The sequence below is a fragment of the Nomascus leucogenys genome, chromosome 9 (assembly GCF_006542625.1).
Source record: "Nomascus leucogenys isolate Asia chromosome 9, Asia_NLE_v1, whole genome shotgun sequence".
Classification (NCBI taxonomy): domain Eukaryota; kingdom Metazoa; phylum Chordata; class Mammalia; order Primates; family Hylobatidae; genus Nomascus; species Nomascus leucogenys.
In genome coordinates, this window is record NC_044389.1 from 54,147,339 (window position 1) to 54,170,264 (window position 22,926).

At 37.7% G+C, this 22,926-nt stretch overlaps 1 protein-coding gene across 6 annotated transcripts in view; it reads left to right on the forward strand.

Annotated features, from left to right (window-relative positions):
- The window catches only part of SLC4A4 (solute carrier family 4 member 4), a 509,200-nt gene that overhangs the window by 324,149 nt on the left and 162,125 nt on the right, over window positions 1-22,926 (forward strand). For all 6 annotated transcript variants that reach the window (XM_030818970.1, XM_030818971.1, XM_030818972.1 and 3 more), the window contains one exon: window positions 8,652-8,728. In XM_030818970.1, coding sequence (XP_030674830.1) covers window positions 8,652-8,728 — 77 coding nt within the window. The remainder of the gene's footprint in view (window positions 1-8,651; window positions 8,729-22,926) is intronic.

Genomic DNA, 22,926 nt, shown 5'->3' on the forward strand with positions numbered 1-22,926 from the left:
CAATAAAAATTATATATCCAGTGCAATATTATTAGAATAAAACTCTCAATGAATTAGGGCATTTTGCTTTTGCTGGTTGAAATTGGAAAGAATTAGAAGAGATGAAACTTTTGTATTTGATATTGAGATGTGTTAGACCTAACACTGAATCTTGGGAAAGGCCCACAGAGTAGTCAGAAAATTAAAAAACAGGAATGAACAGGGTCTAGGGAGTTGAGGTTAAATAGATGATCAAGGGAACTATAGATAACAAAGGTCCCAAAGGGCAGGGAATGGCTTTTAAAATAAGAGAATAGTATTTATGAAGCCTCATTGATGCGGGTATCTGTGATTTGACCTCTACACACTTTTAACTCTCCATATAAGGACATCCTCTCTATTATCTTTATCCCATACATTAGGAATGACATCAGCTTTTGGCTTCAACTTTACTCACATACTTTGATGGTTATCTGGGTCTTTTGATGTCTTATTTTCTCCACATTTGCTCCACTTTCCAAGACAATCATATGCTTCAAGTTATTTTAGTTTCTTCCAGCTTTTCTCTACTCCAGCCTCTCCTTTCCTTTAGCTGAGATCCTGACACTCTGCCTTATTTCTCCTCCATCCTCATATCCTCATTCCTTCTTTGCAGGGAATTTCTTTTTCCTCTTTATTGCTTCTTCTTTTCCCTCTGCTTGATGCCAGGCTTTGGGCCAGTTTGGCAGTGTCTTTCAGTTCTGTTAGTTCTGGGCCAGCTACAAACTTCTTACTTATTTACTCTAAGGCTGTCCAAGTCTGAAGGCTCTTGGAGTGTGCACACAGCATCTCCCCCCATAGGAAATGGACTTTGCACAGTAGTGTTTACAGTAGTAACTCCAAATGGAGGTAAAATTATACCCACCACTATTATTCATTCACAAAGTATTAAGTGCCACTAATGCCAAGGTCTGAGGCTGTAACTACAATCAAGACAAACCAAGGGCCTTGGCTCTAGGCTCTTGGAGTTTACATTATATAAAATAAAAACACGCATTAAAAAATTTTAAACAAAAAAAACAATTAAAAAGGAAACAAGCAAAAATGCCCAAACTGATTTTTTCTTAGTTATGAAATTCCTCCAAAGGGCACCTTCTGACTGACGATATGTTTATAATAACTTTCCTTAGTCTAATATTTAAAACATTTTTGTCTTTTATTTAGGGTGTGGGGGATGGAAGTGGGTTGGGGACCATAATGACATGCTTATTTTATTTTATTTTTTTCCACGGGGTGGGGAAGCTCTTAATAACCTGTTGCTGTCTAAAACTAGGAAACTGGTCTGACAGAAATCCAAGCTCTCTTTTAGCCTTCCTTCTAGACTTTGTCAATCAAACTCATTGTAAGTATCCTAAGTGACTTGCTCTCTTTGTCCCATTTTATTCCTGTTTTTAGTGAGTGAAATGGGAAGAAATTAGAACGGAAGTAACTTGAAATACGGAAAACTAACATAGAAATAATGGAGAATAGGCTGTATGTATATTGTGGAATTTTACAAACACTTGGCTATGGCTATGAATGAAGACATTCAGAAGCATGTGGTGTAATTCTTTTACAATTATATTGCTGCTGCCTTTAGCATCCTTCTTTGTCACAGAGCTATGGTTTGCGACAACTATTTAATTAGAATTGCAAACAGAGTGGCTGAGTTCAATATTTCCCCCCTTCTTTTCTTTATGAAAATGAGAAAGCAGAGTAATACCATCTCCATTTTTGGAACCGCTAAGTTGGAAACCAGGAACATAACTGCCTTAAACCTCTGTAGTGATGTTATTCTGTACATAATTGGCATGAAAATAGAATATATTCTCTGTGGTTGTACATTACATTTTCTCTTTACTAGCCATGATGCAGTTTATGTATTGATGCAAAAACACAGAGAGATAAGTTTCCTTCTCAGAGGCAGTGAGATTGGCATTATGAGATCCATGTTTACATTATGGTTTTACCACTTGCTATGTGACCATGAACTTAAAACCTCCTTGAAGTTCATTTGTTTATTATCAAGTGGTAATAATAATACTAACGTCACAGTGTTGATATGAGGATTAAGATAATGTGAGTTCAGGTACCTAGTACTCAAAATGATTAGTTGACCATTATTCTTGAATATAGACATTTTCTAGTAGGTTTGTTATGCCAACAAAGGGAGAAGAAAGAACATCAATGAGTCAATGTGGGTGTAGAACACATTAACATACATTATTCTGAAACGACATTTATTGCTAGTTTTATGGTCCCAAGCAGTGAAAATCAGACCCATACCTCCAAATATTCTGACAAGAACATGCAGATCCACTTGTATGTCTCTTACATGTAAGTTATGTTAGTTATTTTTTGTGCTACAAATGTTATTATTAAGAATAAAAAAGATTCAATTTACTTCATTGGCCATGAGATCTTTGTTTTAGCTTGTCCGTGGGTTCTCTATTGGCTCATTATGGAGGTATGAGGTGAGGAGGACTTTTGTGTGTCATTGTATTTTATTAATATGTACACATTCAAATATCTTCTTTCTGTGCCGTAGATTCTCCTCACCCCTTTTTATTGTAACTAATAGTTATAATTGCAAAGGACTTTAAATTGCTACATGTGTGCTAAAGAATAACAATGATTTTCAAACTTAGTACAGAATGTAATTAATTTTTATAGCAACAGTATGTACCTGCCAAGTGGGTACTTTGAAAATGAAATTGTTTTTGATTGTGTGAAATTGCTTGAAAATGTGATTCTCCAAAGCTTTCTTTTTCTTATGGCCAGAAAACAGTGATATGGAAATTTAATTATGATTATGCACTTGAGACTGCTTCTTCTGCTTTTCTTTTTTTTTTTTTTAATGAATCTTCAAAAACACAAAGTTTCTTTGGACCAAGAACAAGCATAAGACATTTTTACACCCTGGATTTTAGGTGGAAAGGGCCTACTGGTTGTAGCTTTGAGTGGATGAATCACCGCTTGCCCAAGAAGCAACATACTTTAAGGTACACTTGTATTTCACCTTCTTGATGCAAGGTGACATTTTTCTGTAGCATCCTTACTTGCTCAGGATTGCAGTATAATGTGTTTACATTATAGGCCAAAATCTAAATAGATAACACTGATTTATTCTGACAATATGTCTTCTGAAATGTCAGATGTAAAATATTCACAAGAACATTGTTAGGAACCTGTTTTTTAACACCTTCCCAGGTTAGCAAAAATGCCACACACAAATTTCTGATTCCCTTGTATAATCTGGTTGATAATCTCTTTTGGCCCTCATCTTTTTCTTCTTGGATTTGGGTGATATGTTTCTGGAAAAGGCTGATTAAACAGTGTGTTTCCAAAACAAAATTATTTATTTGGTTGTATAGGCGAGGATTTAGAGGAAAAGCCAGATAACCTCTTTGTGTGTTTATGTGGCAAGGATGATAAGTTAATGATTTGCTTGAGATATGATAGTTTAGAGCAGTAGCTTGGAGGAGGGCAAGGTTATTAGAATTACCCCTCCGGCGATACCCCTCCAACATATATACTTCTTTCAACTTAGATTCTGACTAGTATAGATACTGTTAAGATAATGGTTTATTTAGAGCAGTGGTTCTCAATCTTCAGCATGATTCAGAATCCCCGGAGGGCTTGTTAAAATGCACATTGGTGTCCACCCTCCCCGCTCATACCCAGAGTGTTGATGGAATTGGTCAGGTGTATTCAAAGAAGAATTGGTACTAAATCTTTTGACACTATTCCACAAGATAGAGAAAGAAGGAATTTCATTCTATGAAGCCAGCATCACCCTAATACCCAAACCAGGAAAGGACATAATCAAAAAAGACAACTACAGACCGGTATCTTTGATGAACATAGATGCTAAAATCCTTAACAAAATACTAGCTAACCGAATCCAACAACATATCAAAAAGATAATCCACCATGATCAAGTGGGATTCATACCAGGGATGCAGGGATTGTTTAACATATGCAAGTCAATAAATGTGATACAGCATATGAACAGAATTAAAAACAAAAAAAATCACATGATCATCTCAATAAATGCAGAAAAAGCATTCAACAAAATCCAGCATCCCTTTCTGATTAAAACTCTCAGCAAAATCGGCATACAAGGGACATACCTCAATGTAATAAAAGCTATCTATGACAAACCCACAGCCAACATAATACTGAATGGGGAAAAGTTGGAAGTATTCCCTCTGAAACCTGGAACAAGACAAGGATGCCCACTTTCACCACCCCTCTTCAACATAACACTGGAAGTCCCTAGCCAGAGCAATCAGACAAGAGAAATAAATGGCATCCAAATCGGTAAAGAGGAAGTCAAACTGACACTGTTTGCTGATGATATGACTGTTTACATTGAAAACCCTAAAGACTCCTCCAGAAAGCTCCTAGGACTAACAAAAGATTTCAGCAAATTTTCTGGATACGAGATTAATGTACACAAATCAGTAGCTCTTCTGTACACCAACAGCAACTCAATGGAGAATCAAATCAAGAATGCATCCCCTTTTACAATAGCTGCAAAAAAATAAAATACGAATATACCTAATGAGGGAGGTGAAAGACATCAATAAGGAAAACTATAAAACACTGCTGAAAGAAATCATAGATGACACAAACAAATGGAAACACATCCCATGCTCATGGATGGGTAGAATCTATATTGTGAAAATGACAGTACTGTCAAAAGCAATCTACAAATTTAACACAAACTCTTATCAAAATACCACCATCATTCTTCACAGAATTAGAAAAACAATTCCAAAATTCATATGGGACCAAAAAAGAGCCTGCATAGCCAAAGCAAGGCTAAGTAAAAAGAACAAATCTGGAGGCATCATGCTACCTGATTTCAAACTATATTAAAAGGTCATCGTCACCAAAACAGCATGATACTGTTATAAAAATAGGCACATAGACCAAGGGAACAGAATAGAGAACCCAGAAATAAACCCAAATACTTACAGCCAACTGATCTCCAACAAAGCAAACAAAAAAAGTGGAGAAAGGACACCCTTTTCAACAAATGGTGCTGAGATAATCGGCTAGCCATATGTAGGAGAATGAAACTGGATCCTCATCTCTCACCTTATACAAAAATCAACTCAAGATGGATTAAGGACTTAAATCTGAGACCTGAAACTATAAAAATTATAGAAGATAACATTGGAAAAACCCTTATAAACGTTGGCTTAAGCAAGGATTTCATGACCAAGAATCCAAAAACAAATACAAAAGAAACAAAGATAAATAGTTGGGACTTGATTAAAGAGCTTTTGCACAGCGAAAGAAACAGTCAGCAAAGTAAACAGACAACCCACAGAGTGGGAGAAACTCTTCACATTCTATACATCTGACAGAAGACTAATATCCAGAATCTACAGCAAACTCAAACAAATTAGTAAGGAAAAAAAATCCCATCAAAAAGTGGGCTAAGGACATGAATAGACGGTTCTCAAAAGAAGATAAACAAATGGCCCAACAAACATGAAAAAAATGCCCAACCTCGGTAATGATCAGGGAAATGCAAATCAAAGCCACAATGCAAAACCACCTTACTCCTGCAAGAATTTCCGTAATCAAAAAGTCAAAAAACAGTACATGTTGGTGTGGATGCGGTGATCAGGGAACACTTCTGCACTGCTGAGGGGAATGTAAACTAGTACAGCTGCTATGGAAAACAGTGTAGAAATTCCTTAAAGAACTAAAAGTAGAACTACTATAGCAGTACAATTCACAATTGCAGAATCAAGGAACCAACTAGAATGCCCATCAGTTGATGAGTGGATAAAGAAACTGTGGTGTATTTATAGGATGGAATACTACTCAGCCATAAAAAGAATGAATTAATGGCATTTGCAGTGACCTGGATGAGATTGGAGACCGTTATTCTAAGTGAAGTAACTCAGAAATGGAAAACCAACCATCGTATCTTCTCACTGATATGTGGGAGCTAAGCTATGTGGACGCAAAGGCATAAGAATGGTACAATGGACTTTGGGAACTTGAGGGGAAGTGTGGGAGGGGATGAGGGATTAAAGACAACAAATATGGTGCAGTATATATTGCTTGGGTGATGAGTGCATCAAAATCTCACAAATCACCACTACAGAACTTACGTAGCCAAATACCACCTGTACCCCAGTAATTTATGGGAAAAACAAAATAAAGAATTGGTCTGGCGTGAGTGTCAATAATCTGCCTTTCTATCAAGTGTACAGGTGATGTGGATATTGCTGGTCTGGAGATCTCACTGTAGAAACCACTGATTTAGAAAATTGGGAAGGATTTGTCTCTGCTTCAAGGTCTTGGGAAGTCAGGATAGGGAGTTTGGTAGGGAGGGAGATGGAAAAAGATTGAAGAATGCTGATCATCTTGCTTAGTTACTAGAAGTGTTGACTAGCAGACTCTTGCAGTGTTAAACGTTAGTGAAGCTGTTAATATTAATTACTTTTATTAATGAGAATCAGAGAAAGTTAGGAGAGGAATCAGATTTGATTATTTCTTAATACTAGTCTTCTCTTCCTCATCTGGTTCCTGCATTTTTCTTGGACCTGAACCTTTCTCTTGCTCCTCATGTAGTATAAATATAGATAACCATACTATCACTGTCTTTCAGAAATGCAAAGAATGATGAGACGGTATATAAGGTTTCTTGGAAAAGCTGTCACATCAATCAAGATTACCATTATGATGAAAACCTCATTAATTTGGCTTGCAGCAGTTAGGACAGTGCTTGGGCTGAAATGTGCCTTTGCAGTATTTATGAAAAGTGCCTATAGCAAATCAATGACTTTAGGCTATTGGCTAGGAAATTTAAATTACTTAATGGAAAACTGCTTTAAATTTATTTCAGTACTGCCACTTACATATAAATGATTTGATGATTAGAAATTTATCTTACCTATTTATTTACATAAGCTATTTTTAACATGATTAGGATTGCTAAGGCTTCATTGCTTTAGGATTGTATAATTCAGATTTATTCACTTATTCAGGCAGAACTTTTACCCAGTTAGTTCAAATAGCTGGTTTTGTTTTTAAATGTAAAGCACAAAATTGTCTGTACTCATCATTTTCTATTAGTTTCAATCTCAGCATTATTTGGGGGCATTCAAGATTGTACCTAGTGTCTTTTGTATTGACACTAGAAATCTAATACATGGCTCAAAGAAGAAAATGTGCCCTTCAAAGGGGTTCTTTTAATTTTGCACATAAAGCACATTTTCAAATGTTATTTTCCTTTGAATAATGCCATGTGCTTAAATTTTCCTAGAATAAAACACCCAACCAGGTAAAAGATTTAAGAGATCTAGGCCATGCTTACTCAATGAAATGCAGCAGAAATATCCTGTCTTGCCACTTCAAGGAAATTATAATTTTTCTGATCTGGTAGTTAAAAGGAATGATATTTAAATAGCTTCTGTTATATAGGCATTAATTTATTAGGAGTAGATTTTAGTCTTTTGTGAAATTATGTGTTGAAGTCTCTATCTGAAGGAATTAAAGTCTGTAATCTAAAGAATTATTTGGAAGCAAATGTGAAGCTATGTTAGAACTTCGGTGCTTCTTTTCAACCCTTGTCCTCTTGCTGTAAAGACCAGCCTGAGTCAGATCATTGAGGATTAAGGATGAATGCATTACTCAGCACCTTGCAGCAGTTGGGTCAAACATCTTGGCTTTGAAAAGTTAGTTTTTTTTTGCTTAGCAAGCCTAGAAATTTCAGGTCCAACTGCAGAATGAAAGTTCAGTATTCTGTTGATTAACATGGTCTACTTGAAAACGGTCTGTGGCTCTTCTGCATGTCCTTCCTCTCTGTTCGTGTGTGGTAGTGTCTGAAATCATTGGATGGGTCACCAGTGAACCATATTGACAGCTGCTATATGGTCAGGGAGGTTGGTTCCCATGTAGTATTCTGATGACATTCATCCTTTCACTTGAAGAAGAGGTTTAACATGTTAAGGGGGAAAAGAGGATATGCTTATTTTATTCTGGCAAATGGGAATGCAGAGAAGTAAGGCAGCCTCTGATAACACTACATTGAGGCAAAGAGTGAGGATTCTAAATCAGATGCTCACTAATGAGAAGTATTCTTGATCCAAGTGTTAGCTAGAGAAGGGAACACTTTGACCAAGACTTTTCAGGTTGATCTGAGTGAGTGGCATTCTAGGAAGGGCTGCCAAGGCCTGGGGGAGAGGAGGTCGGGGCCTGGCATCCAGGGTCAGCTCTGCTGAAGATGAGGAAACAGCTGCTCTCTGCAGGCAACAGGAAAAGGAAAGGAAACCAGACAGATTAGCATGTATGTAAAGGGCAATGACAAAGAGTGAACAAAACCAGGAACAATTTTATTTTTATGCTTATTGTCTTAGAAGTTTTTTCTTTCAAAGTTTAGCTTACCTTGAAACTGAACCAGGCAATAAGTCCTAAACAAGGTATTTGGGATTTTACGTACTTTACATTTAACTATGTTTGTACTCCAACCTGGACTCTGGAAAACTCTTCAGAAGAATCCTAGTGTGGTTAAAAGTATCATCACCATTTCCATCATCATCTACTAATGTTTATTAAGTATACCACCAAAGTCTTTGTGTTCTTGAAAAGAAGTCTTTAATTAGAGTTTACTTGTGTTTTTCCAGGTAGCCCAGCCATGACCCATAGGAATCTGACTTCCTCCAGTCTGAATGACATTTCTGATAAACCGGAGAAGGACCAGGTAAGCAAAAAATTCTTGCTTCTTTGAAATGTAAGGGAACATATATCTAAAAGATGATGAGAAAGGCTTAGAGGTGATGGTTGCTTTACTTAAAATGGACCTTTATGTGCAGACAACAGTTTGCACGTTCCTTGGGAGAAGGAGAAACAGTGTGTGAAGGGAGCTGGAATCAGAAGGGAAAAATGTGAGTCTACTTCAGCTGTTGCAGATGCATTCACTTGGGCAATTTAAATCTTAGAGCAATAGTTGTCTCAGCTTTAAAATAGTAGTAATCCCTGCCTTCTGTTTATTCTAGGGATTAAACGAGGTAACTTATGAAAAAAGTATTTTGGTAAATTATAAAGAAACACTGGCCTGGCACAGTGGCTCATGCCTGTAATCCCAGCACTTTGGGAGGCTGAGATGGGCAGATCACTTGAGGCCAGGAGTTGGAGACCAGTCTGGCCAACATGACAAAACCCTGTCTCTACTAAAACCACAAAAATTAGCCAGGCATGGTGGCACAGGGCTGTAATCCCAGCTACTCCAGAGGCTGAAGCATGAGAATCCCTAGAACCCGGGAGGCAGAGGTTGCATTGCGCTGAGATTGCACCACTGTGCTCCAGCCTCGGTGACAGAGCGAGACTTTGTCGCAAAAAAAAAAAAAAAAAAAAAAAAGAAAAGAAAGAAATGCTAAGAAATGCTGACATTGTTGTTAACTTTTGGGGGAGACTTTAGGGCAAGGTAATGACAGTTGTCTCACTAGCTATATATTTGTTTGTCTGTTAAAACATATAGTTGAATGAAGAGCAATCAGGTTTTGAATATCTGTTTGCTTTCTTTTGAAGAGAGTATGGTGTAAACTGGGCCATTTTTTCCCAGCTAAGTAAATATCTGTTCAAGAAAATTATATTTTAAGAATATAGTATATGGAAAAATGATGCTTCCTAAATGAAAAAATTTCAAAGTTTTGAAGAAATGAAAGCAGTATATTTAAAATATCATAGAAATCCTATGACTGTTTCCCCAGGATTGAAGGGGAAGTAGCATATACTGGAAAGAAGAAGGAACATGAAGCAAGAAAATCTGGTCTTGCTACTTGTTCCAAAACTGGCTAGTGTTGTGATGATGGAGACTAGTTTTGTTCTTCACTAAGTGGAAACTATAAGACATAACTCACCTCAGAAATTCAAATATCTGATTCTTGCTCTTTTAACTTACCATTTTGTCTTTTGATATAGTAGAAAAGTATGGTTCTAGCTGGCTTCATGCTTGATATGCTAATTGTACAGTTAGCCCTCCATATCCATGGTTCCATATCCATGGACAGAATGAAAATAAAATCGTGTCTGTGCTGAACACATAGAGACTTTTTTTCTTGTCATTATTCTCTACATAATACATCATAACAACTGTTTACATAGCATTTATATTAGGTATTATAAGTAATCTAGAGCAATTTAAAGTGTATATGAGGATGTGTGTAGGTTGTATACAAATAGTATGCCATTTATATCGGGGACTTTAGCATTGTCCAATTTTGTTATCTGATGGAGGTTGTGGAATCAATCCCGAGCAGATACTGAGGGATGACTTTTCTTTCTCTTTCTGTCTTTTAAGTGGGTGAGTTTGAAGATTCCTCTTTTCACACTTTGCTCATTTTTTTCAAGAAGCCATATTCATGAGGTATTCCTCTTTAACTGACAGCACTTGTAGTAGTCATAGAGGTTCACAGGCCTTGGTGAATTCTAGAAAGTATGGGAAGGGTGTACATTCCATTCCATTCTCCCGTCCCCCCCCTCCCTCCCCTCCCCTCCCTCCCCTTCCCTCCGCTCCCCTCCTCCCTCTGTCCCTCCCTCCCTTTCTTCCTTCCTTCCTTCCTTCCTTCCTTCCTTCCTTCCTTCCTCCCTCCCTCCCTCCCTCCTTCCCTCCCTAGTAGTGTCTTCATCATCTCAGATCTGAATTGCTAGAAAAGCTGTTGGAATTGATCCCTTGTCCCCATTTTTTCTCAATTCAATATACTTTTTACATAGTTGCCCTCATTTTTCTACTCTAGATTAAAAACGGATAGTGGCTTCCCATCATTTTAAGTTCAGGACTTCTTGGTGACCTTTATGATGCTCTGAAATCTGACGTTATCCATCTTATCTTCATTTATTTATTTGTGTTCCCCAGAAGAGGGACTCTGTTTAGGTCAGGACTAATTTCTTTACTTACCTCCCGCTTTACACTGAGATAAATTCTTGACTCCTTCAGTTGCTCCTTCAGATACTAATGTAGATTGTCACCTTCCTTTCATCTGTCTACCTCTTGAAATGATCAGGAAGAAGAGCATTTAAATGTGGGCACATTGGTAAATACATACCTGTAGTGGAAGAGGGAGAACTCAGGCCACTAGAAGTTTTCTTAAATCTATTTTGCACATTTTGTCTCCATTCATTGTTTACCAAGCCATGCTGATTATTTGTAAGGTTTGCCATGAGTCTTAATACTGGATAAGGCAGTGTACTAATTAGGCTTAGGAATATCTTGTTGATGGAGTTCTTGAGGAAGCCTTCTTTTATTAAGGGCAGCTCTCCTCTTGCCAGGAATTTGACAAGAAGCAGCTGGTAAATGCTGACAGATAAATTTACTAACTTATTGGGTCTTTGCATATCTGGGCGTATGCAGAAGAAATCTGATGGCTTAAGATGCATATTACATAAAATTTTGATTCCAGTAGTAGAAGAAATATGTGGAACATTTTTTGTGGGTATTGATTTTGTTATAAAGCCCATGGGAATGGAGTCTTTAAAACCAGAATCTTCAGTGCCTGTCACTAGCATCTCATAGTCATCAGTGTTCATGTTAAGATGAAGCAAGGAAAATTTAATTCAGGAATGTTCCTTTTGTTTTCAAAGCCAGCAAAGGAAGGTTGATGAATATATAATTATAAGAGCAACTATTAATCTAATTTGTATCTATTATAGTATATATAGTTAATCCAATGAGTTCTTCAAAAGAGGAAGAAACTCCATTCTCTCTTCCTACCAGAGTTTGAAGAGAGGCTTTTGTAACTAATTCATAATCTCTTCTACAACCAAAGGTACAGGTACAGAAATCAAACTAACATTTTCAGTTTCTATACCTACTATTTTGGTAACTTCAAATACAAAAACTCCTGGATCATTTTAGGGCAAGAAAAAGGAAAGTGGATTTGCAAGTAAGATGAAGCTGTGATAAACTCTGGCTTTTATTTTTTTTTAACCTGTTTCTTTTCTGTTTGGACAGGAAAGAAAAAAAAAGGTTTCCAGGCTTATATTTGTTTTGAGAAAGCTTTTATAATCAATTAGCCAGTGTCCTGGAAGTGATCTTGGCAGTGAACTCAAACTTGTCTTGTGTACTTGTCCAAGTTGGCCCCAAAAACTTCCATTTGACCAGGACTGAAATTTCTGATTGACTGATTATTCTGCCTGGATACAATTTGAACAGTTGTGATGGTGCCTTGCGACTTCCTGGAGCTATCTAACTTCTTAGTAGCACAAAGAATGGAATGGGTTTAATGTTCAGAGTTATGAAGAGGAACAGAATTGCTCTTTCTGACAGCTACATAGTGACAGAATTTGAGGGCATATTTTTTATGAGATTCTGTTTTGGGAAAACAGAAGAAACAAATCTGTGGGCTGCACTTTTTCTTTCTGGCTTTGCCAAGCCTATGTGCTTACGATTTCAGTAGCGGCTGCTTTATTGAAAAATGGCTTAAAATAGTTAACAGCAGAAGAAGAGCACAGCCAGAATTTAGGTGATTCAATGCTTCAACCATATTCCAACTTGGATGTTACATTTATTAAGCAGAAAAACACCTGTGGAGAAGTAGATTTAAAAAATACATCTGGAGTTCATCTAGTTGTAAATCTACATAAATAATCTTGTCTATTTTGTTGCTATGGAGTATTTTTCACGTTATCTAATTATGTTTCTTGATTGCCTTTGATTTGCTTTCCCATTTCTTCTTATTCTTTTTCTGTTCTTTTAAAAATTTACATGTGAGGTGGGTGCTTATCAAATGCAGTGGCTTTAGTTACAGTTTTCATATGAATATGGCTTCATCTATGAGGATAAGAAAGAGCTTTTCTCTTCATTTTACCCCTTAGCTTTAACTCTTGTAGAAATACTGTGCTTAGTGGTGCAATGGCTTTAAAAAGGTTGACTTTTTCCAGGTTTGTTAATAATGCTATAACATCTCACAATTACATGTCAACCTCAAGTGAAATTGTAGTCTGTAGATTGCAGTGGATGCAGTAGATGTAGAAATAGCCTGCAGATTCTCAGGGGGACACTTGAGGTCCACATAACCTTGTAACTGCTTATCTGGTTATTATTTCTGTGATATTCATTATTTAGCTGGCTAATCTGAGAATCTATTCCATAGGTCTTGTGGTGGAGTTTTGCCTAAGGTTAGTTTCTAAAGCATATTAGAATCATTTTTAGCACTGTCTATTGCCTATTATGTTTAAATATATTTTGCTGCGTTGATTCCTGTGTTTGAAGTCTTGGTCTTTTAAAGAAATAGACCTGAATTTAAATATTTTGTCAGAAAGTATGAGGATGAAACCATTAAACCGTGTATAAGTTTAAAGTTGCTAAGCCATAACTATCTTAAAATGAAATCTAGAAGGAAACATCCTGTGATTATTGGGGGAATAACCCCCAATCCTTTTCTTACACATACATGATATAGGAGTGAGTCATGAGATGACTTCTTCTAATGATTTTGAACATAGATTTCCATCCCAGGGCTCACATAAAGCTTCTTTTAGCATTAATAGTTATTTCATGCTCACAGTGAAGGAAAAGTACAAAAGCACCTCCTTTTCCTTTCCATGGCTCAGTCAAAAAAACCTACAGTTCACACTGAATATGGGTGGTCTTACTTCACCCCTCAGAGGAGGTACAGTGTCTAAGAAATGTTCATATTTTCTGAGGTTATAATAATTGTCTTTAGCATGTTTTCAGGGAGCAGTGAGACATTGCTATGTGAGAGGAGCTCCAGATGGAATCACATCTGTGAAAACCTAAGAACAAAGGCGTGTTGTGAGAAGGTAGTTAGGGTCCTTAGAGGTCCTTAGTCACTACAGTTTTGGTGACTTTGGTGAGCATCTCTCTGGCTCAGCACCTGCAGCTTTCCTTCAGCCAGGTGTCCCTGAGGGGAACTTGTATAGCCATGCAATGATATCCTTGGGCCCCTTTCACAGGGGAACAGCTTGTGCTTAGATAATTAACAAAACATGTTTGTCATTATTTTTTCCCTCTCTACAAGAAATTTGGCTTAAGATAGCTTCCTTTTCCCATTCTATGCTTCTCCAATATTCTTTTTTTTTTTTTTTTTTTTTTGAGACGGAGTCTCGCTTTGTCGCCCAGGCTGGAGTGCAGTGGTGCGATCTCAGCTCACTGCAAGCTCCGCCTCCTGAGTTCACGCCATTCTCCTGCCTCAGCCTCCCGAGTAGCTGGGACTACAGGTGCCCACCACCACGCCCGGTAATTTTTTGTATTTTTGGTAGAGATGGGGTTTCACTGTGTTAGCCAGGATGGTCTGGATCTCCTGACCTTGTGATCCGCCCGCCTCGGCCTCCCAAAGTGCTGGGATTACAGGCGTGAGCCACCGTGCCCGGCCTCTTCTCCCATGTTCTTAAAGCTTAAACAGTTGACACGGATTAGTAGGGTTTGAGGAGCATTGATATTAATACTGATTTAAAGAAGGTATGTATTTTAAAATTGTGACAGTTGCATCTCCGCATTTATTAATGTTGTACATTCTTAAAAGCTATTTTTCTGGAATAGAAAACTAGCATTCATTTAAGAACGGGTTTTGTAGCAGCTTTAAACTGAAGCAGATGATCCTATATGAAGTAAACTGAACTCTATCTCGTGTATTATTTTAGGAAAAAAGGAGCCTTTTGTGAAATTTAGAGCTACGGTTTTAAGTAACTGCAGCTACAATAAATTTGAACTCCTAAAACACCCCATCACTGCATGCAGCTGTGATTTGAATTCATTCATTCATTCATTCAAAATGTATATTCTGTGCTAGAAAATGTTCTTAGTTGTGGGTTCCAGAAGTGAATGAAACAGATACATCTTTTGACTCATGGAACTTCCATACTTTTAGGAAGAGACAGACTGTAAATGAGAAAAACAATAAATATGTAGGATAATTTCACATAATCATAAGTGCTATCTTGAAAATAAAGCAGGGTAATGTGGAGAGGTACAGAAAAACTATTTTAGGTAAGAGGGTTAGCCAGTAAGGAGAGGATCTGGAGAGAGAGGTTTCTAGGCTAAACAAAAAGCAAGAGTAGAGTCCTAAGGCAGAAATGAAGATGATGTGTTCAAGAAACAGGAAAAAAAATGTCATAAGTGGCTGGAGCAAATGTAGCAGGTGTGCAGCGGCAGGCAGGTCAGGAAAATATGCCGGAGGACCTTTTTATTTTATTCTAAGTGCAGTGAGATATTCTCTTAGGATTTTTACCTAGAGTGTTGTATGTTCTGATTTACATTTTAAAAAGCTCACTGGAGATGCAATGTGATAGGATGGAGAAATTTGTGAATGTGTTGGATCATCTGGTGTTATTCCTATATTAAGTATTATATGAATATCCCAGTGCATTAAAATGAGAGCTCACAGACCCATAAGAGCCCATTTCTTAGTGTGTTAGCCAAGCCATTAAGACCTTATTACTATCAGCAAACGAAGTTCTTCTGTGCCATAGAAATATTGTAAGAAAGAAAAAGAGTTTCCCAGTTAAAAGGTCATCCATGTTCTGTTCATTATATTACATTATTAATTAGTAAATATTAATTATTGAAATATTTAATGCACTAGAAGTGGGTGTGAGCCACCAAGAATAGTGAGATTGAATTTTTGAGTAATTATATTTGCACCTGTGGTCCTCTTGATATTATTGTTGGCTAACATCAGGCATGCCAACTGGCTAATGACAAATGATTCATGAAACCTTCACTGGAGTCCTCTCTGAAGAATGGTAACAGGAAACCTTCTTAGTCTTTGTGGTTCAGAAAGGAACATCAGGATGTGTAGGAACAGGACAGAACAGCCAAAAAGGGGCTCTGCACCACATTCTTACCTGTTCCTATGAAAGAATTGAACTCTGGTTGCACTGCATCCCTGTATTCAACATTTAACCAAAGAAATTGTAGCTATTGCATATCTTAATAAACTGGCATGTTTTACATTTGATGTCACTTTTTTTCTCTTTTCAATATGTAGCATTCTGCCAGTATGCCAATACAAGGAATATAACTAGAATATATTTCAGAGAACAGTAGCATGCTGTCAACAATAATCTTTGATGGACGTATACTCTCACATCACAAGTTACTTACACCTGACAGAGACTTCATAAAAGAAACGAGCATTTTTCTTCTTGGAAGTGGCAAATTGTTACAAAACCAGAAAACAGCAATACGTTGTGGTGAACACTCTTAAGAGTACGGTTTTTAAAACTTTATAGTAATTGTAAATATATATAGGGAATCATTCTTTTTTTTTCTTTTTGAGACAGAGTCTCACTCTGTTACCCAGGCTGGAGTACAGTGGCACAATCTTGGCTCACTGCAGCCTCCACCTTTTGGGCTTAAGCTATCCTCTTACCTCAGCCTCCTAAATAGTGGGGACTACAGGTGTACACCACCATACCCAGCTATTTTTTTTTTTGTGTGTGTATATATATATATATATATATATTTTTTTTTTTTGAGACATGCAGTTTTGCCATGTTGCCCAGGCTGGTCTCGAATTCCTGGGCTCAAGCGATCTGCCTGCCTTGACCTCCCAAAGTGCTGGGATTATAAGCACAAACCACTATGTCCCACCCATGGAATCATTCTTTACTTACTATAGTAACATGTTATTATCCACAATATTTTTTAAAACTTTAGAATTTTCTGATTCAAAATATACAATGCTGTAAAATTTAAACAAAGCAAAAATGAATAAAATAAAAAGTGAAAATTCTTAAATTCAAATTCTTCAAAACAACTGCCATTAGCAGCTTGAAGTTGAGTCTAATGAACTTTTCTGATACATGAATACTTATATATTTCTATATAAATAATGAAAATGTGATTGTATTGTTCTAAAATTTGATTTTTTTAACCTAACAATACCATGGACACCTACCTTATTCTTCTTAAAGGCTATATAGTATATATGAATCGTATTTTATTGATTCTATCTTCTATGACTAGATATTTTCAGTTCTTTGCTGTACAAATAAGCCTTTAAGAAGTACCCTTATTGTAATTTTTCTGCATTCTTTCATGAGTATATCTGGAGAAGAAATTTTTATAAGTAGAATTGCTGGATTACCGTGTATTGCAAATTTAATTACCTTCCCAAAAGATTATATGAGTTATGTTCTAGATCTTTAAATACTTTATTGAATCCGCCTCCACTGCTAAGATACTGTTTGCCGGTCAGATTTGAGTTTATTCTTTACGTTTCACTCCACTAAAAGCTTAGTGACTCAAAATGAAAAGAATCTCAGTATCTAGCATTTGCCTCCTAGCTCACTTTGGGGGCTTTTTTCAGAAGCTTAAAGTATAGAGATTAAAACTGAGTTTATTTTCCTGATCTAATTGGACGTCCGAGCTGGCTAATCACTTGTATTCTGAAGTAAGGAGGTGAAAAGTGCAGTGGCCGTAGACTTGGCCACCTGTCTGTTTCTTCTTGCTTTGACTGAAGATGTTGCTGTTCCCAGCTCTGAGAGGGCTTTTCAGGCTCTGTGGGAATTTCCTTGGCAACCAAAAAATGGCTTCATCTCAAGAGCCCTTCTTGGTGGTCAGCATTTGGAACAAAAAGAAAAATTGCGAAAAGAGTTGGACAAGTGTTCCCTTTGAATATTATTCAACACATTTGCAGCTTGGATCTATATCTCCTTCCTTTCCTTCCCCCAACCCCCAAGAGAATTTTAAATGCACATATGCCAGACTGTACAGTTAGTTAAATAAAAAGTTTTCTACCTTATATGGAGTGCTTTATTAGGAGCTTTGAAGGAGTATTGTCAACTGAAATGGCTAATAAAAAGATCAGCCAACACTTTTTTTTTTTTTACATGTTGGGGCATATTTGCAGATTCTACTGCTCCCCAATTTCCCTCTTAATAGGGAATCTCTGCAGAGTAAATTTATGAAGAGGTCACACCATGGGAGGAAGTTTTTCCTGTTCTTCTTTAGAAAGAGAGGAGCTCCCCACTGTTTCCAGCTCACTTGTCTGATTGATCCAGTGTCTGGTTGATTTATGTGTCTCAGCAGAATCTCATGACCTTATCAGTCACCAGCAGAGCTTCCTGGTTTTTCCATGTGTTACCCACCAATGGGCTGGTTTTACTCTCTAGAACTGAACTGAAATGAAAACAATTCTTTTTTTTTTTTTTGCCACTATGTTAAAAGGACAGCAGTAATGTTTTCTACAATCTGAAAGCCAGTGGTTAATCATGCCAAGATGACATTCCTGACTAATCAATGTTCCATGCATACACATATAAGAGGGTAGGAAGTAACTGAGTCATTGCATAGGGAGTGATTGTAAGCTTTGAACTTCAAAATTAGCTGTACTCTTCATCATTCAGTAGCTCTATCTGATAGTATTGAGTCTATTGCTACGTAAGCAATAATTAACAACTAGCATAGACTGGACACCTAATTACAACTAATGCTTTGGGGATGGTACTATCAACTCTATTTTGCATATTGGCAAATTTGAGGCATGAGGAGATTAAGTAATTTCCCTAAAGTTAAATAGCATCTAAGTGGTAGAGCTGCATCCTGGTCCTAGTGCCTGTGCTCTTAGTGAGTACAATGAGTTCTGCCTAGTTGGATTAGGGTCTTTTTAGGTCCCTGAAAGCCACTGTGGAACAGACAGGTATTCAATTGAAGTTTCTGGCCTTTGGTTTGTCTTTGAGGCACACATCATGCCGAATAGGCTAATTACCAGAATTACTATTAAAAATGAATAATAAAAAATTTTTAAGGGTCTTATGGTGATTGGATGGATGTTTCTGCTGCCACAATGATTAAAATACTCAATGTTGTGTGCTGATACTCTGGATGTGATTGGTGAAGGTCAGTGAAAAAAGACTGATATAATAAAAAAAGTATAATCTATGATCTCAGATTGTGAGTTTATATCTTAGCTGATTATTCACACCAAATAAGCTGACAGTAAAGTGCAGCTGGGGTTCAGTGAAAGACACAACTGTGTGGGCCAAAGCCATCAAACAAAGAGGAACCAGGGACTTTAGAAGCATCTTTCCATTCTAGAGAACAAAAATAACAGAAGAAAAGAGTTTTAACCAAATAAAACATTCTTCCTTGGATAAAAGGAAATCCAAGGTAAGAAATGGGAGAAATAAATTGGAATGCAACTATCTAGAGTTTAGCAATACAAGTAAAAGACTTAGTTCATCTAATAAATGGAAAATATTGTGGCTTTTAGAATTATTTGAAATAATAGCCTAAAAGTTTCCAAATTTGAGGAAATACAACATTTCAGTGTTAATTTTTTTGTAATTAGTGTCACATGTAGAATTAGTAAAAGTAGATTAGTTAGTTGACTTACCACAGACCACAATGAATAGAGAGTTACAACACACTTAATTTACAGATCTTCACTTGTGCTTTGCTAAACCCTATGGTTCTTTGACTTTCAGGCTGTTAAGTATTCATTCTCACTATAGATAGAGTCAACTCTAGTTCATTTAGTCTGGTAAATGCACATCATTATAACCTTAAAATTTTGTTCCAGTAAGAGGAAACAGTGATTATTATTGAACTTTTTTATTAATAAGCTAAGATATAAACTTAAAATCTGAGACCATAGATTATACTTTTTTATTATATCAGTCTTTTTTCACTGACCTTCACCAATCACATCCAGAGTATCAGCACATAACATTGAGCATTTTAATCACTGTGGCAGCAGAAACATCCATCCAGGATCATAGGAATAGCTTTGAAGACTTAAATAAGCATAGTAAACCTTAACTCTTCTGAACTTCAGTTTTCTGATTCATAATACAGATATTATACTTCAGTCTGAACTGCTTTTTCTACTGAATTGTTTTGTGAAAAGGAAAATACTTAATACACTTCAAAATGTTATATAAATCTTCATCATCATTGCCATTTTCATTATTTAAATGGGCTACTGCTTTTTTACTTTTGGTTTTGCTTTGCAGTAAGATTTGGTGGGGTGAAAGTCCATTTCATTTAGGTATCATTCCTTATCTTTTAAATTCACATTGTTAATTTGGCTCTTTGGAGTTCATGCTCTTAACTTCTGCTCTATACTGCTCTATCCACACTCTAAAGAAATGTATGTCCGGTTGTCATTTCATGAATCTTATTGAATGCACATTACTCTTGTACCCAAATTTCTCTTTTTCCCTCTACTTTTCCAAGTCTTACCTTTACTTCAAAGCTTGTCAAGTGTTGCTTTTTCTTTATATCCATCCTTGAATATTCCAGCTCATGTTAACTACTCCTGTTTTGAATTTCCAATACCATCCAGTACTTATTATTTTCATCACTGATGTGGTTTGGCTGTGTCCCCACCCAAATCTCAACTTGAATTTTATCTCCCAGAATTCCCACATGTTATGGGAATGACCCAGGGGCAGGTAATTGAATCATGGGGGCCAGTCTTTCCCTTGCTATTCTCATGATAGTGAATAAGTCTCATGAGATCTATGGGCTTATCAGGTGTTTCTGCTTTTGCCTCTTGCTCATTTTCTTTTGCCACCACCATGTAAGAAGTGCCTTTCACCTCCCTTTATGATTCTGGGCCTCCCAGGCATGTGGAATTGTAAGTTCAATTAAATATCATTTTCTTCCTAGTCTTGGGTATGTCTTTATCAGCAGCATGAAAACTAACTAATATAGTAAACTGGTACCAGAAGTGGGGTGTTGCTGAAAAAATACCCAAAAATGTGGAAGCAACTTTGGAACTGGGTAACAGGCAGAGGCTGGAACAGTTTGGAGGTCTCAGAAGAAGATAGGAAAATGTGGGAAAGTGTAGAACCTCCTAGAGACTTGTTGAATGGCACTGACAAAAATGCTGATCCTGATATGAACAATAAGGTCCAGGCTGAGGTGGTCTTAGATGGAGATGTGTAACTTGTTGGGAACTGGAACAAAGGTGACTCTTGTTATGTTTTAGCAAAGAGACTGGAGGCATTCTGCCCCTGCCCTAGAGATCTGTGAAACTTTGAACTTGAGAGAGGTGATTTAAGGTATCTGGCGGAAGAAATTTCTAAGCAGCAAAGCATTCAAAAGGTGACTTGGGTGCTGTTAAAAGCATTCTGTTTTAGAAGGGAAACAGAGCATAAAAGTTCAGAAAATTTGCAGCCTGACAATGCAGTAGAAAAGAAAAACCCATGTTTTGAGGAGAAATTCAAGCCAGCTGCAGAACTTTGCATGAGTAGCAAGGAGCCTAATGTTAATTCCAAAGACCATGGGAAAATGTCTTCAGGCCATGTCAGGGACCTTCATGGAAACCCCTCCCATCACAGGCCCAGAGGCCCAGTAGGAAAAAGTGGTTTCGTGGGCCACACCCAGGGTCCCCATGCTGTGTGCAGCCTAGGGATTTGGTGCCCTGTATCCCAGATGCTCCAGCTGTGGCTGAAAGGGGCCAATGTAGAGCTCAGGCTGTGGCTTCAGAAGGTGGAAGCCTCAAGCTTTGGCAGCTTCCACATGGTGTTGAGCCTGTGAGTGCACAGAAGTCAAGAATTGAGGTTTGGGAACCTCTGCCTAGATTTCAGAAGATGTATGGAAATGCCTGGATGTCCAGGCAAAAGTTTGCTGCAGGGGTGGGGCCCTTATGGAGAACCTCTGTTAGGGCAGTGCAGAAGGGAAATGAGGGGTTGGATCCCCCACACTGAGTCCCTACTGAAGCACTGCCTACTGTAGCTGTGAGAAGAGGGCCACTTTCCTCCAGACCCCAGAATGGTAGATCCACTCACAGCTTGCACTGTGTGCCTGGAAAAGCTGCAGACACTCAATGCTAGCCAATGAAAGCAGCCTGGAGGGAGGATGTACTCTGCAAAGCCACAGTGGTGGAGCTGCCCAAGACCATGGGAAGCCACTTTTGCATCAGTGTGAAAACTGGAGTCAGAGGAGATCATTCTGGAGCTTTAAAATTTGACAGCCCCACTGGATTTTGCACTTGCATTGGCCCTGTAACCCCTTTGTTTTGGCCAATTTCTCCCATTTGGGACAGCTGTATTTACCCAATGCCTGTACTCCCATTGTATCTAGGAAGTAACTAGCTTGCTTTTGATTTTACAGGCTCATAGGCGGAAGGGACTTGCCTTGTCTCAGGTGAGACTTTGGACTGTGGACTTTTGGGTTAATGCTGAAATGAGTTAAGACTTTGAGGGACTGTTGGGAATACATTTTCAATTTTTGGAGAAGTTCAAGAGAGAGGCAGTTGTAAAATAGAACACTGGTGTGGTTTTTTTTGTTTTTGTTTTGGAATAGATCTGAATTTAGAATGATTCCACATTAATTAGTTCCACAGGAGTATATACAGGCAAATTTTATATTGGTGGTATTCTCCTTCCCCTCTCCTTTCTTGAAAATAACAAGCCACTAGCCAGCCTGTGGTAGTTCATTAATCATTATTTTTACATTGATACAAACTATCGTGATTTTTTAAGCTGAGACCATAGAAAGCTGACAAAGCACTGTGGGAATATATAGCAAATGTAAGACAGGCTTTTGTGCTGAAAGAGTGTACAGAAAGTGTCACTCATGGCTTATAACCATTTGATGACTACCTGTTGCCTTTATGACAAAGCCCAGAATCCTTGGCATGACCTTCCAAGACCTGCATTATCCTGCCTGGTGTCTCTCTCCAAAGCTGATGTGCCAGGTTTTCTCCCGTCCTGACTTGACAACAACCATATGGTATTCTTCCAGTTTCACTAACATGGCAGTCTCCCTCCTACCTTTGGGTCTTTGGACATGCTGCTTTTGTTCACTGAAATGCTCTTCCTTGTCCAGGCAACTGGTGTTCGCCCATTATTTCTCTGTAAATGTCACCTTTTCAGGGAAGTTTTCTGTGACACGCCCCCCCCCCGCCCCCAGTCTCTGCTAGGGGCTGCTGTTATAAGCTGTTACAGCACATGATGCTTTTCTGCCATGACACCTACCACAACTGT